Source organism: Podarcis filfolensis (genome assembly GCF_964270895.1).
Source record: "Podarcis filfolensis genome assembly, chromosome: 15".
Taxonomy (NCBI): domain Eukaryota; kingdom Metazoa; phylum Chordata; class Lepidosauria; order Squamata; family Lacertidae; genus Podarcis; species Podarcis filfolensis.
Genome location: NC_139618.1, coordinates 16,025,737 through 16,047,907, shown reverse-complemented (window position 1 = coordinate 16,047,907; position 22,171 = coordinate 16,025,737). Strand labels below are relative to the sequence as shown.

At 48.4% G+C, this 22,171-nt stretch overlaps 2 protein-coding genes and 1 long non-coding RNA gene across 6 annotated transcripts in view; 1 reads left to right on the top strand and 2 right to left on the bottom strand.

Moving 5' to 3' along the window:
• Window positions 1–10,194, top strand: part of PITPNM3 (PITPNM family member 3) — a gene marked incomplete at its 5' end in the record, with an annotated part of 67,957 nt that extends 57,763 nt beyond the window's left edge. For all 4 annotated transcript variants that reach the window (XM_083588412.1, XM_083588411.1, XM_083588413.1 and 1 more), the window contains 7 exons: window positions 634–750; window positions 898–1,014; window positions 2,671–2,819; window positions 2,950–3,099; window positions 3,868–4,051; window positions 4,920–5,048; window positions 7,201–10,194. In XM_083588412.1, coding sequence (XP_083444538.1) covers window positions 634–750; window positions 898–1,014; window positions 2,671–2,819; window positions 2,950–3,099; window positions 3,868–4,051; window positions 4,920–5,048; window positions 7,201–7,509 — 1,155 coding nt within the window. In that variant the 3' untranslated portion in view covers window positions 7,510–10,194. The remainder of the gene's footprint in view (window positions 1–633; window positions 751–897; window positions 1,015–2,670; window positions 2,820–2,949; window positions 3,100–3,867; window positions 4,052–4,919; window positions 5,049–7,200) is intronic.
• Window positions 10,195–11,852: 1,658 nt separating this feature from the next.
• LOC310750713 lies at window positions 11,853–15,436 on the bottom strand. The gene is made up of 3 exons (XR_014542166.1): window positions 15,292–15,436; window positions 13,111–13,222; window positions 11,853–12,355 (listed from the first exon to the last, which is right to left on the bottom strand). It is a non-coding gene; the product is annotated as an uncharacterized lncRNA (long non-coding RNA).
• A 3,258-nt stretch (window positions 15,437–18,694) lies between these two features.
• Window positions 18,695–22,171, bottom strand: LOC310750845 (C-C motif chemokine 26-like). The gene is made up of 4 exons (XM_083589261.1): window positions 21,966–22,171; window positions 20,632–20,670; window positions 20,116–20,215; window positions 18,695–18,918 (listed from the first exon to the last, which is right to left on the bottom strand). The coding sequence occupies exons 1-4, from the start codon at window positions 22,036–22,038 to the stop codon at window positions 18,825–18,827; spliced, it is 306 nt and encodes a 101-aa protein (XP_083445387.1). The 5' UTR covers window positions 22,039–22,171; the 3' UTR covers window positions 18,695–18,824.

The following is a 22,171-nucleotide window of genomic DNA, read 5'->3' as shown; positions in this document are numbered from 1 at the left end:
ATGGAGGATGGGAGAACCATGGAACCTGGAGGGGGGAGGTGGAATATAAATGTAATAAAAAATGAATAATTTAACAACTTGGGATCAGTTTATCTGCAAGATTGGCTTACCAAGTTCATGATCACTCGACCAGTTTGATTGACCAAACTAGCACTGTTTACAAGTGCCACGCAACACCCACGCTGCATTCGTAAGCAATCGATCCTTTAGTGTGGCACCACCTGCCCTACGGAACTCCCTGCCTCTTGACCTTCACTTTGCTCTTTTGGGCGCCTGCTAAAAACATTCTTGGTTAGACAAGTCTACCGAGATGTTTAGAAAGCTGGTGTGAGTTTTAACCCGTTTTTTAACTTTTTGAATGTCTTAAATCATTGTTGTTCATTTTTATTAGCCATAATTTAATTGTTTTATATTTTTTTGCAAAGCCCTTTTTTATGAATTGTACGAATTTTATGAAACAGAATGGATAAATAAACAAGTAAATTCATCAGGGTGCCCTGGAATTCCTTGTTCCACGCACGCAACAACCTAGTTGAATCCCACCCATTATTATAAAGAAAATGATGCCATCTTGCCTGGCCGTTTCTGCTGCCGAGGCTGCCTTCCCTCTCAGACGCTCACATTTCGTTTCAGGTGATGAGATTTGAAACCACCGCTGTCAAGGAGAGTAACAGCTTGGACCCGGCCATGCTCAGTCCCTCGAACCCCCGAGAGAAATGGCTGCGCAAGAGAACCCAAGTCAAACTGAGGGTGATGAGTGCCTTTTCATTCATTCATTCATTCATTCATTCATTCATTCATTTTATTTCTATACTGCTTTCCCACACATAGAGCGAAATACGGTACCCACCACAGCTTACAACAAAGAAAACAGGAGTGCATTTCTTTCCTTTTCAGAATGTGACTTCCAACCACCGATCGAACGACGTCATCGCGGCCGAAGATGGCCCCCAGTCCCTGGTTGGCCGCTTCATGTACGGCCCTCTTGACATGGTGGCCCTGACGGGAGAAAAGGTAAGCCCCCCCCTCCCCCCGGTCTTCATTCTTCCTGCTAAGGCTAATTGGAAACACAGGGGTGTGTCAGCCATGCAGTGAAAGAGACTTCAGAAGGGGACTTTGTTCTCAGAGGGGGGGCTTCTTACTGGTGGGACGGCGGAGGAAGAGCAAGGCTGCCCGTCCTTAGCATTTTTAGCAGGTTCCGTATTGCACCAAAGTGCAGAGTCTAAGGGAGGCAGCTGCTGGGTGGCAACCCTTTGATTTAATGGCTCATTTAAATCTGCCTGCTCCTTGCCACTCTCTTCACCTGGGCAAAATGGCAGCACTCAACGCTGGGGAGTAAAGTGGGGAAAGAGGCTGGTGCTGCCTCCACACCAATAATAATAATAATAATAATAATAATAATAATAATAATAATAATTATTATTATTATTATTATTATTATTATTATTATTATTATTATTATACTGCCCTATACCTGGGGGTCTCAGGGCAGTTCACAGAACAAAAGCAAGATATAAAATCATAAAATACCTAATAAAAATATAAAAAAACCCCAATAGCCTCACCCCCCCCCCCAAATAAAACATTTTAAAAGGGCATAGAGTGTAAATCAGATCAACCAAAGGCCTGGTTAAGAAGGAACTTTTTGCCTGGCACCTAAAGGCGTATAACGAAGGTGCCAGGTGAACTTCGCTGGGGAGAGCATTCCACAGGTGGGGAGCCACTGCAGAGAAGGCCCCTTCTCATGTTGCCACCCTCTGGACCTCTTGAGGAGGGGGCAACAAAGGAGGGTTTCAGAAGATGAGGTCAGGGTCCAGGTAGGTTCATATGGAAAGAGGTGGCCCTTGAGGTATTGCCGTCCTGAGCCGTTTATAGGTCAAAACGAGTGCTTTGAATTGGGCCCGGAAACTAATTGGTAGCCAGTGCAGTCGGACCAGGATTGGTGTAATATGTTCAAACCATCTTGCTCCGGTGAGCAACATGACCACTGAATTCTGCACCAGCAGAACCATCTTCTGAGACAGCCCAACGTGTAACGCACCAATATCGCAGCCCGCTTGGCACTAACGTTGCCTCCCTCTCCTCTTCTACTGCAGTCTGGGACTTATGGGAGTTGTACTCCAGAAATAACTGGTCATAGGGTACTTGTGACACAGGGTGCCCCAACAGAGAACAACCACTGGGGAGTGGAGGGGGGGCGTCTCAGGAGGAACAGCTGTGGATCTGTTGCCACTGTACCACAACATCCAGCAAGGATGGTCTGATGCTCTGAAATTGAAATTTGAAATACTTTATTGTCACTTGTACAACTTGTATACAGTGAGATTACACAAGCACCCCCCTCTCAGCTCTCTTAGTCTTAATTCCCCTCGTTTACTGAAGCACACCCACCAAACCCGAAAATCACTTGCCCTGTTGTTATCTTTGCATTCAGCAGCCTAACAGCCCACGGATAGAAGCTGTTCTTTACCCTCTTCTGGAGCTTCCAGGCCCAGAGGCAATCTATCTACATTCCTAGTCTGTTAGGGACATTTGGCCTCTGTGAGAATAGTGTGCTGGACCAGATGGGCCATCAGCTTGACCCACCAAGGTTCATCTTTCGTTCTTCTGTGCTCCTGCTCTCTGACAGGATAACAGGAAGTGCATCCAGGTGTTCTCTTCCTCCTCCAGGTTGACATCTTCATTATGACAGAGCCCTCTTCTGGGCGCTGGGTCTACTTTGACACGGAGATCACCAACAGCAGCGGGAGGGTCTCCTACAACTTCCCTAAAGAAAAGAGGCTGGCGGTGGGTGTCTACCCCATCAAGATGGTGGTCAGGTAAGGCCCAGGGCTTGGGAGGTTCTGGGAAGGGTGTCTGTGTGCCATGGTGAGGGGGGTGGCGCAGAATCCAAAGAAATGCTCAGTGGTTGGAGAGAACAACACAGTACTTCCTTTTTGCCCCCTTCAGGGGCGACCAGAGCACAGCCGTCAGCTACCTCACTGTCCTCCCCCGGGGGATGGAGTGTGTGGTTTTCAGCATCGATGGGTCCTTCGCAGCCAGCGTCTCCATCATGGGCAGTGACCCCAAAGTTCGGGCCGGCGCAGTCGACGTTGTCAGGTGAGGGGCTTCCAGCAAATTATTCGGTGGACAGAATTAATTCATACTCAGGCCGGGTGGAGGCTCAGTTGACCTTGGGAAACCCTAGAGGCTGGATCATGAGAACAGGCCAATGGATCAGGCCAATGACCCACCCCAGTCCAGCATCCTTTTCTTCCAGTAGCCACCCAGAGGCCTGTGGGAAACCATCAAGCAAGACCCGAGCACAAGAGCCCCCTCCCCACCTCTCGGTTTCCAACAACTGGAATTCAGAAGCATTGCTGCCTCCAGCTGTGGAGGCAGAACATAACCATCATGGCTACTAGCCATTGATAGCCTCCTCCATGAATTTGTCTGATTGTCTTTTAAAGCCATCCAAGTTGGTGGCCATCACTGCTTCCTGTGGGAGAGAGTTCCATAGCTTAACTTCGTGCTGTGTGAAGGAGGACTTTCTTTTATCTGTCCCGAATCTCCCAATGTTCATTGGACACCCCCAATTTCTAGCGTAACAAGAAAAGGAGGAAAACTTTCCCCTACCCTCTTGCTTCATGCCTTGCATAATTTTCCTCCAAACTGAAAAGTCCAAAATGCCACAACCTTGCTTGATAGGGGAGTCGTTCCACCCACTTTTTCATTTGGGTTGCCCTTTTCTGAACCTTTTCCAGCTCTACAAAATGAGCACTCTGTGATTTGAGCACCTTCTCTCTCTCTCTCTCTCTCTCTCTCTCTCTCTCTCTCTGTGTGTGTGTGTGTGTGTGTGTGTGTGTGTGTGTCCCCTGCATACTGCAGACACTGGCAAGACCTGGGCTACCTGATCATCTACATCACAGGGCGCCCAGACATGCAGAAGCAGCGGGTCGTCTCCTGGCTCTCTCAACACAACTTTCCCCAAGGGATGATCTTCTTCTCGGATGGGCTGGTCCATGACCCCTTGAGGCAGAAGACCATCTTCCTCCGCAACCTGGTGCAAGAGGTAGCTGACAGATGGGTGGGGACTTCCCCCCTTGAGGGTTTTGGGAATGGAGGGTGGGGTGGGGGGTACAAATGCAATAACCAACAAACCAACCAAACAATATCTATATATCTACAGCATATATAGATATATTCAAGCAATCCCCCTTGATATAATGCATTATTTATTTTTATTTTTTAAATAGACACATTTACTGGCCCACAAGTATATGCATTTTTGGGCACATTTTTATCGTTGGATAACTTCACTCCAAAATTCAGAGAAGTGAGAGTTTTGTTTCAGTTTGCAAAATTGTTTCAGGAAGTTCAGATCAAATCCACACCCATCCTTAGTTTGGGTTGGGGTGGAGGGCTTAGCCGACTGGGCACTGACCTTCCGGTGCAGTTGGCGCCAGCATTGGCTTGGATGAATATCTCCTGCTCAGTCCTGATGCTTCAAACTGCCTGCAGGGGCAAATTTTGGACATTAGGAACATAAGAACATATGAAGAGCTTGCTGGATCAGGCCAGCAGCCCATCTAGTCCAGCATCTCACAGTGGACAATCAGATGCTTGCAGGAAACCAGTAAGCAGGATCCGAGCCCAAGAGCCCTCTCCCCTCCCGTCATATTCAAAAGCATTGCTACTTCCAGCTGTGGAGGTAGAACATAGCATGGCTAGCAGCCATTGGTATCCCTCTCCTCCACAAATTTGTCTCTTGTATGCCCCTTCTGTCCCTGGAGAGAGTACTGAGAGCGTGTCCTTAGCAGCAAACTGGAATCCCTCTGGGGTTGGTGCTTCAAGGCCTGAAATAAGTGAGTCGAAGAGGCAACCAGCCAAAATGTGATGAAAAGGGGCTAAAGCTTTGTCATTTCTCCATCCTCTCCTAGTGCCACATCAAGATCTGTGCTGCCTATGGCTCCATGAAAGACATCTCTGTTTACAACGTCCTGGGTCTCTCCCCCTCCCAGATCTACATCGTTGGACGGCCAGCAAAGAAATATCAGGCTCAGTGTCAGGTGACTTTGTTATTTCTTTGTTTAGAGCAGTGGTCCCAGAACCTTTGGGGGCCACCACCCCTTTGGTTCCGTCAGTTCATCCCTAGTGCTCCCTGTGCTATATGTATATAAAAGCATCATTCACAATATCACTTCACATGATCCACTAAGGACGATAATAACCCAATGAATGAATGAGTCAATTTTGGTGACTGACCAGGGTGAGTACCCCAATAAAATTCAAAACACTTGCACTTCATTGCACATTTATTCAAAACCCCATAAAAAGTATTTTTCGGAATAGCAGTTTGTGCAACCCACCGAGCAAAGTAATAATGCAGCATACAATTCAAAGCAATAAGAATTAATTGCACGTTTATTCAAAATCGAAATGAAACTGTTTAGTTTAATGGAGTAAGCAAACTGGATGAAATTGATCCAGTGCCCCTCTACTATCTGCTTGCCTCTTAGCCACCCCCCTAGGGAATCTTGCTGCCCCCCAGGGGGTGGTACCGATCTAGCTGAAAGGCAAGGCAAGGGAATCTCACAGAATCAAAGAATCAAGGAGTTGGAAGGGGTCCCTAGAGTCATCTAGTTCAACCTCCTGTATTGCAGGAATCATAATCAATTTGCTTTAACTGCACTGCAGCCCTATTTGTTATTGTTGTTGTATAACTGTAAGATTATTGTATAATCTTAGAAGGCTTTGAGGAAGGGTGAGACCCTACTTTTCTGTGTTTGCCTCTCTAGTTACTGACGGAGTGCATGTGAAAGTTGACTCTTTGCAAGGGGCAGGTCCAAAGGGTGAAAAGGACGGTTGTGAATGGGCTTCTGTTCCCTTTCCCTGGGTGGTTTGGACTTCAGGAAACAGCACCTCAGTCCTCACATTCTTGTAACAATAGCAATAACAATTTATTATTTATAGCCCGCCCATCTGGCCAGGTTTCCCCAGCCACTCTGGGCAGCTCCCAACAGATTAAAAACAGAATAAAACATCAAAAATTAAAAACTCCCCTAAACTGGGCAGCCTTTAGATGTCTTCTAAAAGTCAGATAGTTGTTTATTTCCTTGACATATGATGGGAGGGTGTTCCACAGGGCGGGTGCCACTACCGAGAAGGCCCTCTGCCTGGTTCCCTGTAACCCCACTTCTCACAGTGAGGGAACCACCAGAAGGCCCTCAGAGCTGGACCTCAGTGTTCGGGCAGAATAATGGGGGTGGAGACACTCCTTCAGGTATACTGGGCTGAGGCTGTTTAGGGCTTTAAAGGTCAGCACCAATACTTTGAATTGTGCTTGGAAACGTACTGAGAGCCAATGCAGGTCTTTCAGGACAAGTGTTATGTGGTCTCTGTGACCACTCCCAGTCACCAGTCTAGCTGCCGCATTCTGGATTAGTTGTAGTTTCCAGGTCACCTTCAAAGGTAGCCCCACATAGAGCGCGTTGCAGTAGTCCAAGCGGGAGATAACTAGAGCATGCACCACTCTGGCGAGACAGTCCGTGGGCAGGTAGGGTCTCAGCCTGCATACTAGATGGAGCTGGTAGACAGCTGCCCTGGACACAGAATTGACCTGCGCCTCCATGGACAGCTGTGAGTCCAAAATGACTCCAAGGCTGTGCACCTGGTCCTTGCTCCATTCAGGACCAGGGAGTCCTCCATACCTGCCTGCCCCCTGTCCCCCCCCCCCCCACGAAACAGTACTTCTGTTTTGTCAGGATTCAGCCTCAATCCGTTATCCAATCTGACCGCCTCCAGGCACTCACACAGGACCTTCACTGTCTTCACTGGTTCTGATTTAAAAGAGATGTAGAGCTGGGTATCATCTGCATACTGATGAACACCCAACCCAAACCCCCTGATGATCTCTCCCAGGGGCTTCATGTAGATGTCAAAAAGCATGGGGGAGAGGACGGAACCCTGAGGCACCCCACAAGTGAGAGACATGGGGTCTGAACACTCATCCCCCACCACCACTTTCTGGACATGGCCCAGGAGGAAGGAGCGGAACCACTGTATAACAGTGCCCCCAGCTCCCAGCCCCTCTAGCCAGTCCCCTCTGCCCCCCCCCAGAATCATCATAGAATTGTAGAATTGGAAGGTACCCCAAGGGTCTAGTCCAACTGCCTTCAATGCTGCCGATTTCTGTCCTTCTCTGTTTCCTCTTCCTTCCAGTTCCTGAGCGAAGGCTACGCAGCCCACCTGGCCTCGCTGGAGTCCAGCCTGCGCTCCCGCCCCAAGAAGAACAACTCACGCATGATCCTGCGCAAGGGCAGCTTCGGCCTCCACTCGCAGCCAGACTTCCTGCGCAAGCGGAACCACCTCCGGAGGACTCTCTCCGTTCAGCAGCCCGACCCGCCTTCCCTGACCCCCAAGCCGGAACGAGCCCAGAGCCAGCCCGAGTCAGACAAGGACCATGACCGGCCCCTGCCCCCCATTGCGTGGGGCAGAGGGGGGATCCCCAAGTTTGAGTCCGCCCCATAGCGGGCATCGGGGAGGGTGCCGTCGTGGCTCCTGCGTCCTGTGATGAGCGTGTTGGGTTCCGGCGCTTTGAGAGCCGCCTGGGCAGCTCTGGGGTCCAAATTGGGCGGGGAAGGGCCAGGGGGGCTCCCCCAAGCTGCAATGGTGTCTGTCTTCCAAAGGGACACCCCTGCGTGCTCCCCTATTTGTGTATCTGCTGATGAAATGTGGAGAGCAGAGAAAATGGGGCACGCCTGCTGCGGTCTCTGGAAGTTGGTGCATTGGGCGGGCAAATGAGCTGTACATGTATACTACATTTTGAAGTGTGCAATAAGGGGTCTGGCTCATACCACAGAGCAGGGGGGGGCAGGTAGCACCTAAACCTGCTTTTCAAATAAAAAAGTGCAGGTTGGTTTCCAAGCCCCGTGGCTACACCGACAGTGGAGACAACTCTCTCTCGGGGATGGAAGGGAACCCATCCAAGCACAGAGGTGGTCAGCAGGCAGCTTTGCAGAGAGACTCTCTGAAGTGCCTGAAAGGTCTTTTCCGTTCCAGCGGCCCATTGATATAGCCGGCCTCAGATTTCCATGTTTCTAAAGAGGCGGAAGACGGGCAGGGACATCAGCAAAGAAGGAGGCAAACGTGGCTTCTCTCCGGAAACATTTACGGAAGGAAAATTCCCTGGATAAGAAGAAGGCAAAGGTGGCATATGCTGCTTGAAGGGGTGCCTGGCTTTTTTCCAGCTGTGGCGCCTGCTTTCTCCTGCCACACGGTTGGGTGTGTTCGTGGCTTGTGGTTTTGTGGACAATAAACCCCACACTGGAGCAGTCCATTTGATGAACCAAATAGCGTTAGGAGTGTGTTATGTGCCCCTTCTTCTTCTCCTCTCCTCGCCCCCATTGGGCTCTCCAAAGCACCCCTCAGTGCTGCTGCCACCTTGTGTGCGTGTGTCGAAATTGTGCGCGCTGCCGTTGTGTCTTGTGGAACGTGGTCGGTTGTGGCAAGTGTTTCCAAGTGAAAGGGGTGGGTGGGAAGTGCATGTGTCGCCTGTTCAGTGTTCAGTGTGGATTTCAAACGGAAAAGGCAAGGACTTGCTCACACCTGCGCTTCCAAGTCTAATGTCCTAAACACACACACACCACAACCGTACACCATACACGCCAACACAGCCAACACACACACACCATACCCAACACACTCACATTCTCTTTCCTGGTTCTTGGGTGCAAATCCATGGCTTTTTTGGGGGTAGGGAAGCTCAATGGCAGCTGAGTAGCCCAGTTTCACTAAGCCAAGGTGTGGAAAGAGAGAAATATTTACATAGGGGAACAGGATGGGGTGCCAAATGGCGTGCCCTGTAACTACCCTGTGTGTGCAGTGTATATTATCCACTGCTGACGTTGCACAGCGCAGGTTCACATTTTTGCACTTGGTCTGTTTTGTTTGCTGTCCTGTCAGAAAGAAAGTGGGGAGGGGGACTTGTACTCATCACCCAGATCTTGAGCTTTCATTCTCAAGAGGCGCTCAGGCGATGGTTAGGTCTGCTGGTCCTGAGGGGTGAGAGAGCTGGGCTTCCCTCCTCAGCTCCTGAACCTTCTCTCTGTGGAGTTTGTTTCAAAAGTCTTAGAAAGCGAGGTCACCCAAAACACTTTCAACTTCCTCTTTAAAAAAAATCCCTCCTACTGATGTGATACCATGATTTGGAGTGAGTCAGTGGTGGTCTCGTAACTTGGAAGGTACTGCAGACCCATTTCAAAGCTTTTAGTGCTCCAGGCTGAAAAACTCCAGGGGTAGGGTTGTGTTTCTGTGAAAGTTTTTGACTAATAATTGCTCCAGTGGGAAAGCAGCATCCCTGAACCAGTTTCAAACTGGCTGGAATCATAGGATTGCTGAGTTAGAAGTCATCTGGTGCAACCCCCTGCAGCAACACTGCAGTGGTGTCTCCTTCAGATCCCAACCCTGAGCTTGGAGCTGGGGACAGATTGTCCAGTGATTATCTCAAAGGTCCACATTTCAAACTCTGAACTGCTTGAACTTTGGGTTGCAAAATGCAGCACCAGCAGCCTCTTAGGACACAGTTGATGAGCATAGAGAAGTTCTATTGAACTTCTGCCATGATAGGCAGAGGGGTGAGATCACCTAAGCAAATGGAAACCAGTCTGGACAGTCAAACACAGCTGTGGTTCTTGATGAAACTCAGGCTGGGTGATGAAGTTGCAAGCAGCAGAAGATTATGGCCCCTCCAATGCTTTCAAGAGCTGGTGTGCCAAGGAATGGTGGTCTTGGGGTGGCAAGGCTCTTCCTAGCCCTGACTCTGAGGATTCTTGTCCTGCCACCGATGTGAAGTCCTGGGTGTCCTCTTTGTGCAAAGAGACAGGAGGGTTTCAGGGGGCGTTTTGAAGTCTTACAATCTGCATCTATGTACAACTCTGAATTTCTTACATGGACAATCAACACGGGAGGAGGGGATAAAGACTCGTGTCCTCCCCCCCACAAGCGGTGTACATTTTGGTGTGGAATTGTGTGTTTTTCTATTATATATATATAAAAAATAATCCTCTGACAAATGGAGTCCTGTCAAATGAACACCTTCTCTGCCTTTTTGGTATCTGTACTTGGAAAGGGTCCTTTTCTCACTCTCTGTCCTTCCTGCTGAATTTCTGCGACCCTCTCAGCACACGGATCAAATAAAACCACTCTACCTTCTCACTCAGGACTGTGTGGCTCTTGTTGGTTTGCAGTTCTTTGTTGTCAGACTGTGTGTGTGTCAAGGTATGATCTGCTCCTCTTGTGGGAATGTTGAGGATGGTAAAGGTAAAGGTTAAAGGGACTCCTGACATTAAGGTCCAGTCATGGATGACTCTGGAGTTGTGGCGCTCATCTCACTTTATTGGCCAAGGGAGCCAGCGTACAGCTTCTGGGTCATGTGGCCAGCATGACTAAGCCGCTTCTGGCGAACCAGAGCAGCGCACGGAAATGCCATTTACCTTCCCGCCGGAGCGGTACCTATTTATCTACTTGCACTTTGACGTGCTTTCGAACTGCTAGGTTGCAGGGACCGAGCAACAGGAGGGAGCTCACCCCGTCGCGGGGATTCGAACCGCCGACTTTCTGATTGGCAAGCCCTAGGCTCAGTGGTTTAGACCACAGCGCCACCCGCATCCCTTGTTGAGGATGGTAGGAAAGGATATATTAAATAAGTATTATCTTTCCTTCACTCACGCCTAGTGAGTGATGTAGCGGAGCAGATTCCTCTCAACATAGCAGGAAGCTAGTTTGAAGATTTGTTCGAATCTCTTTGGTTAAGTAACCCAATCTGGCTTGCCCAAATGGATTATTCCTGGTGTCCCCTTTTATCCCTCTTAAAAGAATAAAGGCACAAAGTAACCAGAAGTTTACTCACATTTCAGTTCACGATTTGATCCCCGAAAGGCAGACGTTAACTAGTAGTTACATGACAAACTGTGAGTTCATCTCATATGGAGATTGAGCTCAGGTGCTGCTGGCTGAGAGCCAGCAGACAGCAAAATTACATTAAGAGAACAAAATGGCTGCAGGAGAGCAGCATGGCAGCAAGAGAGCAGCAAGCAAGAGATCAGCAAGAGAGAGCCAAGAGAGAGAAAATGGCTGTGTGACTCAGCTCTTTTATGGAGTCAGCCAGGGCCACGTCCATCTCCCAGATCACATGCAGGGAGAGGATGCTCCAGACCAGTGGAAGAGGAAGTTACACTGACTGGAGTAACGAGTAACATCCCCCTGCCTGTGCCCACTCTAGGGAAATAAGGAATGTTGTACTTGACTGTTCCAATGGATTACATCCCAGTAAAGAAATCCACCAGGCAGTATTCATCTATGGAGCTCTTCCCCCATGGGAGGCTGTGATGGCAGCCAACTTGGATGGCTTTAAAAGATGATTGAGAAAATGAATGGAGGAGAAAGTTGCTCTTGTGATCAGGTCCTGCTTGTGGGTTTCCTATTGGGGGCATCTGGTTGGCCACTGTGAGAACAGGATGCTGGGATAGATGAGCCATTGGCTTGATGTTAAGCTTAGCACCTTAGGATGAGCCATTGGCCTGATGTTAAGCTCAGCACCTGGTTAGAACCTCATTTACTGTCAGGGCTGTTGGCCTCAGTTTTCCAAGCTCCCTCCTTCCTGAAAATGTGTGTTTGAGAACAGAGGTCTGCCCTACACTTCCACAGTGAGGACACTAACTCACTGGTTTCCAACCCGTTTGGGGCCTCTGCCCCCTTGGCTCCATTAACCTCATACCCAACATCCCCTCCCCACCCCTCCAAAAAGCATAATTCAGAATAGCTGTTTGCATGACCCCACCAAGTAAGATAATACCACAATGGAATTCAAAACAAGGCCAATTAATTGCGCTTTTATTCAAAGTCCAATTGAAGCTAAAAACAATTCAACAAAATGGATGAACTCGATCCAGGTTTGGTAAAGCTGCTTGGAAATAGATGGTTCTTTATGTGAACAAAGAAAACCTCAAATAGTGTAAATTATATCATTCCAGCAGCTAAGAAAGGGGCACTTGCTGACTTCAGGGACCACTTTCTGGGAGAGCCTTTCCCAGAAGGCAGGTTGTCTGCTTGATGGACAGAAAATCCCTTGGATGAAAAGTCTGTTCAGCCATGAAGGGGCTGGAATTTGAGGTGGGGAAAGAGAGAGGGGAGGCCCATGGAAGTGGCAAAGGGCTTGCTGAGATTCAGGCTGCGTTTTCCTCATGAGGTCTATGCGCTGGTGGTAGTGGCAGGAATGGCTGTGGTATTCATAGCACTGTCTAGATATGACACAAGATCCTTGGCCCACTGAGCATTTGAGTCAGCACAGGCTAACGTCCCACTATTGAATATAAACCTGTCAGGGAAAGAAACAGACATCATTAATGTGTCACTGAGTATGCTCTTTGAATTCTCCATTTGTGTGAGGACCCCTCTTCTCTTGAATCTGGAGAAACAGGCAGAGAAACGTGCCTCCCACGTTAAAAGGCCCCAGGCCCACCCTTCACAGGGTGTAGAGAGGAGGGAGAAATTTCTCCTATTCACAATGTAATAAGAGCCCCACCAAATTCCCAACCAAAACACCCACTGAATTGCACCTCTCCTTCAAAATGTGCACCTCTCTGAATTTTGCAATCCAGTTCTCCCACGAAACCATACACACAAATATGTCTGTGTTAATGGTGATAATGTACAAAAGTACAACTTATTGCTTCCATAAATGCATGGATTGTGAGTAATATGCAACGTTTGTCTAAAAATTCACATGCTATATATATATATATATATATATATATATATATATATATATGCATACCTCTGAAAAATTGACTGACCTGAACTTAAGGCTCAGAAGCTGAATTGGAGAGTTGCTACCATCCCTTGTGGGAAGACACAACCCATCTTGGCTCCCTGGTGACAATTCCTCCGTATCTCTCAGACCTACTCATGATTTTTTCAGTGTGTCTTCCTCCTCTAGCACTATCTCCCCCAAACTCAAAACAGCCCCCCCCAAATGCTGGAACCTTTTGTCGTCATCATCTTTCACCCTTCACCCTTTGAACCACATTCACCCACTGTTCTTTGGGCTCTTGCCCGGCCTCTGAAACTTACACTATGGAAGGCAGAGAACATCTGTTGCTGGTGTAGAAATAATCCTTCACCCTATTCTTTGGGAATGCCTTCTCGGAATTCTGTATGCAGCAGGGAGTTGCTTCTGCCTCAGCTATAAGAGGTGGGGAAAGCAGGTATTGTTATTTATTTCCTAAATTCATTAAAAACCAAGTGGCTATCACCAGAGACACCATCATTCCAGTTGACCGGAGGGTTACCCCCATCTTACCTGTCCATAGAGGCTCATGCATTTAAAAGCAGGAGTGGGGGACTTCAGGCTTGGCTGAATGTGGCCCTTCAGGACTCTCCCTCTGGCCCTCAGAACTCTCTCCCTGCTCTCCACCTTCCTCGAGTGCCCAACCCTAGCCTATCAAGGCCAAGGAGCAAGCACTGCCAGCTCTGGTAGGCTTTGAAGTCTACTAGACAAGATCGCTGCCACACATTTCTCTGAATAAAGTGTTGCTTTTTAAATTCCTTTTAATAAAAAGTGTGGTGCCCTTTATCCTGTCTATACCCAATTTCCATTGTGCAGAAAACAAAACAAGTCTTGTTCTTGCGTTTAACTGCTGTGCTACACAGACTCTCTCAAGGTGCCTCAAACCCCTGAGCCCATCAAACCCAGGTACTGTGATTTGTTGACTAAAATTAGTAAATGTATTAAATGCAAAGTAGCTATCACCCGAGGCACCATCATCCACTTGACGGGACTGCAATCCTCTTCCTTTCTCTATCCCTTATATTTAATGGCAGCAGTTAGGCACCTCCTTCTGAATGTGGCCCATCGTGAGTATGTGGCCCTCAGAATTCTCCCTGGACCTGGCTGATGATTCATGTGCTAGGATCGAGGAAGGCGAAGAGAATTGGAGACTGGAGGTGTGTGTAGGGGGAAACCCTGGTTTTCTGTGTGTGGCTGGGATATATTTTGCTGTACGAATCTGAGAGGCACATTCCGTGCTTCCCCTCCTCCCCACTTTCCTTCTGGCCATACTCACTACCTTTGGGTATGTGAACCCCCCCCCCCAAGAAGGGAATGTGGCTCTCGGTCTGAAAAAAGTTCCCCACTTCTATTGAAAAGCTGTCATGGGCAACCCAACCATGAGACACAGAGGCCACGCTCTGCATGGTGGGCCACAGATGGGTCTGGGCTTGATGGGGCATAATTTCCAAGGAAGGTCTCCTGACGAAGCCCCAGTGAAACAGGATCTCATAGGGATGAAATGGGGGGGGGAGAGGGAGAGAAGCATGGCCCTCCTAACATGTGGGTTCCATGTAGCTGCCATGCCTCAAACTTTTTCATTTCATTTCTAAGATTTCTTACCCTATCCATATAAGGTCCTGGGGTGGGTGACAACAGAACTTACTGCTATAAATGCAAATGTAAATACTGTTATAAATACTGTTGGAACAACCTCCTTTTCCTCCCCCCTCCACCTGCTGCATGGATGTGTCTATGTCTTTTCTTTCCCACCATCTAAGATAAGATGTTTCCATCTTGGGTTAATGAATTGCATCAAGGGGGTGTGCTCAACCAAAAACACCTCCCCATTAAGCATGGCACTGGGCCACCTCTCCAACAAACTGGTTGGCACATGCCTGAGATGGCCCACCCTAGTGATGGCCGCCAACTTGTATGGCTTTAAAAGAGGATTAGGTTAATCCATGGAGGACAGGGCTATTGATGGTTAATAGCCAGGGTGGCTATGATCTGCCTCTGCAGTTGGAGGCAGTAATCAGTTGCTAGAAACCACAGGAGGGAAGAGTTGCTTTTGTGGGTTTCCCATTGTGGCATCAGGTTGGCTACTGTGAGAACAGGGCTCTTCTTGCATTCTTATCTCCTTATTCCAGCTAATGTCCAACCACAGGTCAATCAATGCCACGGAACAAGCACTGACAACTCCAGTAGGTTTCCAGGTCAGCTGAAGAGGGTCACAGCAGACATTGCTCTCCATGAAACTTTTTAATTCTTTTTAGATGAAGAGACTGATGTCCCTCACCATGTCTCCCCATTTCAAAGTGCTTTATCCCCAAAGAACAAGCTCCTGTACTACACTCACAAGTGTGCCTCATCTTAGAGCATCCCCAAGCCCATCTAGGACCAAGAAAAGTCACCACAAGCCCCTGTGAGTGTCCCAAATCTCCTAGGAGAATCACGTGGAGAGATACGGAGTTGAATTGACTTACCTGGGGCAGCAGTGGCCAGAGAGAACAAGACCACAGCAAGGAGAGCAGTTATGGCAGCCAAAGAGATCTTCATGTTGTCTAGTGATGTGGAGCAGATTTGAGGACTGACCAAAAGGCTTTCTCAGCTGCTCAGTACCTAATGCTCCTCCAGGTCTCTTCTTATATAGTATTTTGGCGGAAGTCGCAAGGTGTGGCGCAGAGAGGACACACACAGAGCTTCTCCAGAACTGAGGAGATGATGTCATGGGGGTAAATCATTTCATGGGTTGCAGAAAGGGGAAGTTGGGCACAATCAAAAGATGTAGCGATTGAAGGCAGCTGATGTGGGATGAGGCACATTTCACAGGAAGAACCTTTCATGAGAAGGACAGCAGTTTCCACAAACAAAGCCCCACACTGGGGGATGGCAAGCAACCCACATCCCACCCCAGAATGTGACAGTTGGGGCTTTTGAGTTTAGAAAAATGGTGAGTGGGGTAATACAAGTGCAACAGTTTGTGCATGGAAAAGATTCCTTAGCTGTGATTTCTGCACTGCAGAGGGTTGCATACATGCCCAACGCTTTCCCAAACTGACTCTTCCCTGTAATCAATAAAGTTGTGGCCTAATTCAACCTAATACTGTATCAGTCTCCTGTGTCCATTCTTTTGGCCCTCCCTACACTGGCCGTGGACGTCGTGCGGCTGTGGCGGCAACTTGTTCCTACATGAGGTAATGATGGCCAACTTGGATGACTTTAAAAGAGGATTAGACAAATTCCTGGCAGTGGGGTGGGGATGTTAGCTATGGCTACTAGTCACAAGGGCTAGTAGATGTTTGTATCTCCCCAATCAGAGGCAGAATGTCTTTGAATACCAGGTGCTGAGAATCACAGGTGGGGAGACTTGGTTTTGCTCTCATGCAGGAACATAAGAACAGCCTGCAGGATCAGGCCAGTGGCCCATCGAGTCCAGCATCCTGATCTCTCGATATGTTTGAGGGAAACCAGCAAGTGGGTTTCAAGCACAAAAGCAACTCTTCCCACCTGTGGTTTCCATCTACTGGTATTCAGAAGCATATATTCAGAGTACATCTAGTAGCCATCTATAGCCCTCTCCTCCTCCATGAATTTGTCTAATCCTCTTTTATAGCCATCCAAGCTGGTGGCCATGACCACCTCTGGTGGAAGTGAGTTCCATAGTTTAATACGGTTAAAAGCCTCTGAGGACATATAGCAACTTGTGGAATGATATCTTTAAAGTCATTTCAGGTTTATTGTTTTTTTAAAAAAAGGTAAGTGTAATTAAATAGGCACCTGATCCTTCTGTGGGGTGGGAACTGTTGAATGTTGATGGTTGCTTCTTGCATAAATAAAAACAATAAAATATTTGGGTGTGGAGAACAAAATGACGGGATGAATCAGCAAAAATAAAATTAAATAAAACACAAGGCAATAAATTTAAGAAGCCAGAAAGCATCTAGTACAGAGCACTGCAATTGCCATGACAGCTTGTAGTGCCCTCTGCAATCTTCAAGTGGTTCATGGAGAAAAGTCTTTTGAAGCCTCTTCATTGTAACCCTCCCTGCTTTCGACCTTCATAAACTGGTTTCCATTTCCTTTTCTTTTGTTTACTGGGCTTGGTTCAGTTTCATCAAGACGAGTTTCCATGAACTCGGTGATCTGTGATCATGTAATTTCCATCTCCAGAATTGAGGAGATGATACCATAGTGGCAAACGAGTCTGCTGTTAATGGAAAAGGGAAGCTGGGTGCAATTGAAAGATTAAGTCCATTTCCAGGAAGGAAATTTCATGAGGAGGAGGTCAGTTTCTGCCCACGCAGCTCCTCAGTGAGGAGGTGGCAAGGGACCAGCACCCCATGAAACAGAGACAGGATGCGAAGGAAAGGCTGCAACATTGCTTTTGAGTTTAGAAAAATGTGGAGCGGAGAATGATAGAGAAGCACAGTTAAAGTAGGGAGCATGTTCCTCCAGGAAAATGTAGTGATGGAGGGCCACCAGCTCAATTTGTGCAACCAGATACTTCTGGGAAACCCAAGAGCAGCACATTGGGCCAACACCACTCCTCCTCTGCTGTTGTTCCCCTTGCTTCTGGTTATTCAGGGGCAGAGGGAGTATAACATAATAGTCTGGAGTATAACATATCATGACTAGCAGCCATCAATCACCCTCTCCATCAGTGCTTTTTTCCTAGAGCAATAGGTGCCGGTACTCACAATGAAGTTGTTACAGTAAGTGCCATACTTTTTAACAACAACAACAAGAGGTGCCGGTACTGTGTACCCTTGAGTACCCCCCTGGGGAGCACTACTTTCTATGAATATGTCTAATCCTATTTTAAAGCCATCCAGGTTGGTGGCCAGGCAGGGGGAGATAAAGAACCGACATTTACCAGCTGTGACAAATGGTCAGGATGGATGATAGGAGGTGTAGTCCAACATCATCTTCTGGTGCAAAGGAACACCATGACGGAAATCAGAGTGCACAGAAATGCCGTTTACCTTCCCGCCGCAGCAGTACCTATTTATCTACTTGCAATGGTGTGCTTTTGAACTTCTAGGTTGGCAGGAGCTGGGACAGAGCAAAGGGAGCTCACCCTGTCGTGGGGATTCAAACCGCCAACCTTCTGATCAGCCAACCCAAGAGGCTCAGTGGTTTACACCACAGCACTGCCCACATCCAGTGGGCATCACATTGCTCAAAATGTTAAGGCGCTATCCAATTGATTGTGTTATATGAGTCTGCACCCGTCTATCACTGTTTTTAGCCAATGAGTGACATCATTGAGATGATTGACAGCTAGAGGGAGTGGTGCTTTTAACCATAGAAACAGAGGCTATAGTGACACACTTGTCTGGAGGTAGCAGCAAGATCTTCCTGGCCATTGGAGCCAAATCCTGGCGGCCGTGGTCCCTTCAGCCACACCCCTCAATAAAATATTTGAGCCCCACTCAAGTTGATGAACATTGCCATTCAAACTGAGTGCATGTGTGACATGTCATGTGAACAATTATGTGGGGCAGGGCTTACCTGCCCCCCCTCCCAATACTTTATTCAAGTTGGCACCCCTGTCTCTGGCTCAGATCTTATTTCATGCAAAAATAAAAATATGAGTTTGCATTAAAAAACCCACACCTCTCCCAATGAAAAGGATGTAGGGATCTGGAGCTTCTTAATAGAGTGTGCTGCAGAAGGGTTTCCAGCTGGAGGAGCTTATCTCCCTGTCGCTGCCTGAGCTAAAAATGCTGAGCCCCCACCCCTGCTAGCCCTCCGCCCTGCCTCTGCCTTTGTCCAGGACAAAACTCAAAAGGGCCATGACTCCAACTGACCTTTAAGCCCCCCCCCCACACTTGCAAGCTAAACACTCAAATATGCAATTTTAAAAGAAAGACACTCTGCACATGCTCAGAACTACTCCCTTTAATCATATTGCAGAAGCCTGGTTTTTCTGGCATTCAAGACAGCTTGAGACCTGGTTCCAGTTCTCTTCCTGACGAGAAGGAGGAGGGAGCAAGGAGCAGGAGGGGTGTTGTCTCTATGATGGTGGTGGAATACACTTCAAGATCTTCTGGACCCATTCTTTGCTGGGGTGAGTACATAGCTTTCTGTTGTTCTTCTTCAGGTAGACTCTATGAAAAAGGAACGGCCTGCTTAGTGCCCAGTCAAAGCTGAGCAAAAGGCAGTTCTCTGCTTTGGAAGTTCCACTGCTCAGGACTGATGGGGTGTGGCTGGGTTGCAGGGAAGAGAGCTGATCCTGACATTTACCCAGTGCTGGATTTACGTATAAGCTAAACAAGCTATAGCTTAGGGCACCACTCTCTTGCCCCCCCCCATTTCCCCCCACTATTAATATACTTCTTCTTAATTGTATTTCAGTTCAACAATTACTTTGATAAAATACATATTTTGTTATGTGCAAATGGCTTTAGATACCTTTTAGGTCCATAAATTACCATATAGCATATATTCAACACAAAAAACAGCGACAATTTGTTGTTGATACAGTTGGACATATAAAGGGCCCCATTACCTTCAGTAGCTTAGGGCCTCATCAAACCTAAATCCAGCCCTGCATTTACCCTCTAAGGCCCAGGAGATCAAGGGTTAATTCCCCACTCAGCCATTAAATTGGGTGACTTTGGGCTAGTCCTAGTCTCGCAACTTAACTCACCTCACAGGGTTGTGGTGAGGATGTTATAGAAGGGGGAGAGCCACGTATACCACCTTGAGCTCCTTGGAGCGATATAAATGCTGAGCTGGGGGCTGAGGTTTCCCAAAGGCCACATGGCCAGTTCAGGGCAGAGAGGAGATTCCAGCCAGGGACCTCCTGACAACTACAAGACTTAGGGATTTCCCTGGCCCTCTAATGCCACATTCACAGTCCTTGTGGCTCTCCCTGCAAAGAATCCTGGGAACTGTGGTTTCCCTGGGGCGCTGGGAACTGTAGCTCTGTGTCACCTAAACTACACTTTTCAAGGTTCTTTTCTTGCTTAGAGCAGGGTGCTGATAACACCAAGGTTGCAGGTTTGAGCCCCATAAAGGACACCTGCATATTCCTGCATTGCAGGGGGTTGGACTAGATGATCCTCAGGATCCCTACCAACTCTGCAATTCTATGATTCTTAGAAATGGCACTTTCAACGTAAGCTGTGGATGGGATCTGTTGCAGCTTAACTTGGGGGAGTTGCTGGTATGCTGGATCTGCACAAATCTGCTGCAAATCAAGGACCAGTCCAAGGATTTGAAACAAACAGCCCTGAACATTTGATACTTTCAACATGCGGAGTTGTGCCCTCCTTCATCTAATGAAGTTTGTTGCTACTTACATGACAGCCGGCTTGGCACATGTGCTGGATGCCCATTCGTAGCATTTTATGGCCTTGCGTGGAATTGGTCTATTTACGTAATTAAGGCAGCAGGTGGCTCCTAAGGAGAGGGAGGGAATGGAATAATCTAGTGGCTTCTGTAGTGTGGAAGAGGAATGGGAGATGATGCCCCCAGAGGCTCTGGAGGTCCCAGTCTGCTGCTCTTCTGGAGGAGGAAAGTGACTGTCTTTCCTCTGATCCAGGAAACGTTCCTGGAAAGGGCTGGGATGGACCTTCCTCCCACCCACCTGAATGGATGCTTCATGGGAAGGAGTCTGAAGCCCCCTTTGGTGGACATTGCCTCCATCACAACAAGCTCAGCAAGGGACAGCCTTGAGAACTGTGGTCAACGTTGCCCGAAATGGTCGCATGAATAGCATCCTTGGGACAGAGATTAGGGAAGGAACTGCTTATGTGTGTCTGGCACCAGCTCCCCCTTTGACTATAGTTGAGGAGGCAGCAACAAGGAAGACTTACTCTTATGAGCCACATCCTGAGTCTCCTTGGCAGGTTCCACTGAAAGAGAGAAAGCAAATGAGGGTCATTATGGGTTCCTCTCTCTATGAACTGTCCACTGTTCCACAGCCATAGATATGATAATCTTTCCCCATGAAACTTTTGTTGCTAGCCTTTAACTTGGGTGGGGATGCGGGTGGCGCTGTGGGTTAAACCACAGAGCCTAGGATTTGCCAATCAGAAGGTTGGCGGTTCGAATCCCCGCGACGGGGTGAACTCCCATTGCTCGGTCCCTGCTCCTGCCAACGTAACAGTTCAAAAGCACGTCAAAGTGCAAGTAGATAAATAGGTACCGCTCCGGCGGTAAGGTAAACGGCGTTTCCGTGCGCTGCTCTGGTTCAGCAGAAGCGGCTTAGTCATGCTGGCCACATGACCTGGAAGCTGTACACCGGCTCCCTTGGCCAGTAAAGCGAGATGAGTGCCGCAACCCCAGAGTCGGTCACGACTAGACCTAATGGTCAGGGGTCCCTTTACCTTTATATCCCAGCCCCACCTGGGACTGTACCTGGGACCATCTATAGGCAAACAGGTGCTCTGTCCCAGAGCTACATGGAGAAAGGCATCCCGGCTTTGGCCTGGGGGTGGGAAAGAGGAGGGCACCCTGGCATTCACCCTCCAGAGCCTCTCCCTCCCCTGGGAAGCTGTTGACTCGCTCTCCCAGCTGCATCTCATCAGAGTTGGGGTTGGGGGCTGAGGCTTCCCTAAGGCCACCAGGTCACTGGCCAATAAAGCGAGATGAGCACCACAACCCCAGAGTCGTCCGTGACTGGACCTAATGGTCAGGGGTCCCTTTACCTTTACCTTTATGACTTGGGTGAGACTTTCTTAGGGTGGCTTTTTCACTGAGCAAAACAAGGAAATCCTGTGGCAGCTTTCTCTGGGTGAGACAAGTGCCTTTTTGCGTGCCAACTTTTCAGCTCTGTGTTTAGAAATCCCTGCGATCTCCCCACCAGTCCCCTCCACTCCTGCTAAGAGCCAGAGGCCAGTCTGGGCCAATGGACTCATTCTGGTGCCTGCACACAGTGGCACTGAGGACCAGTTGCCCTGGGGCTACATAACCAAAGGGAAGCCCTCCTAGAGTCAAAGCCTTGGTCTGTCTCTCTTACTATCATCATGCCTTGATGAGCATTTGCTGTCCAGGGCTTCCTTTACCAGCCCCACCTGGAATGCTGGAGACACACCTGGAAACTATGGCAAGCAAAGCAGGTGTCCTACTGCTGTCCTACAGCCTGTGCTGTCCTACTACTACTGCTGCTATTTTCAAAATAAGGGATAGAAGAAAAGGGCAGACTCACATGGGCAAACAGAAGCCAGGGCAAAGGTGGCCCCAAGGAAGAGGAAACCGAAGGAAGTTAAAGAGAGCTTCATGGCAGGTGGAGATGAAGGGAGGACTCTAGACCCTCCCAGGTTCCTTCCTCGACTCCTTCAATGCTCAGTACCTTCAGGATCCCCTGGTCTCTTTTTATAGACAAGTCTGGCCACCTTGTCTCTAGAATGTGGA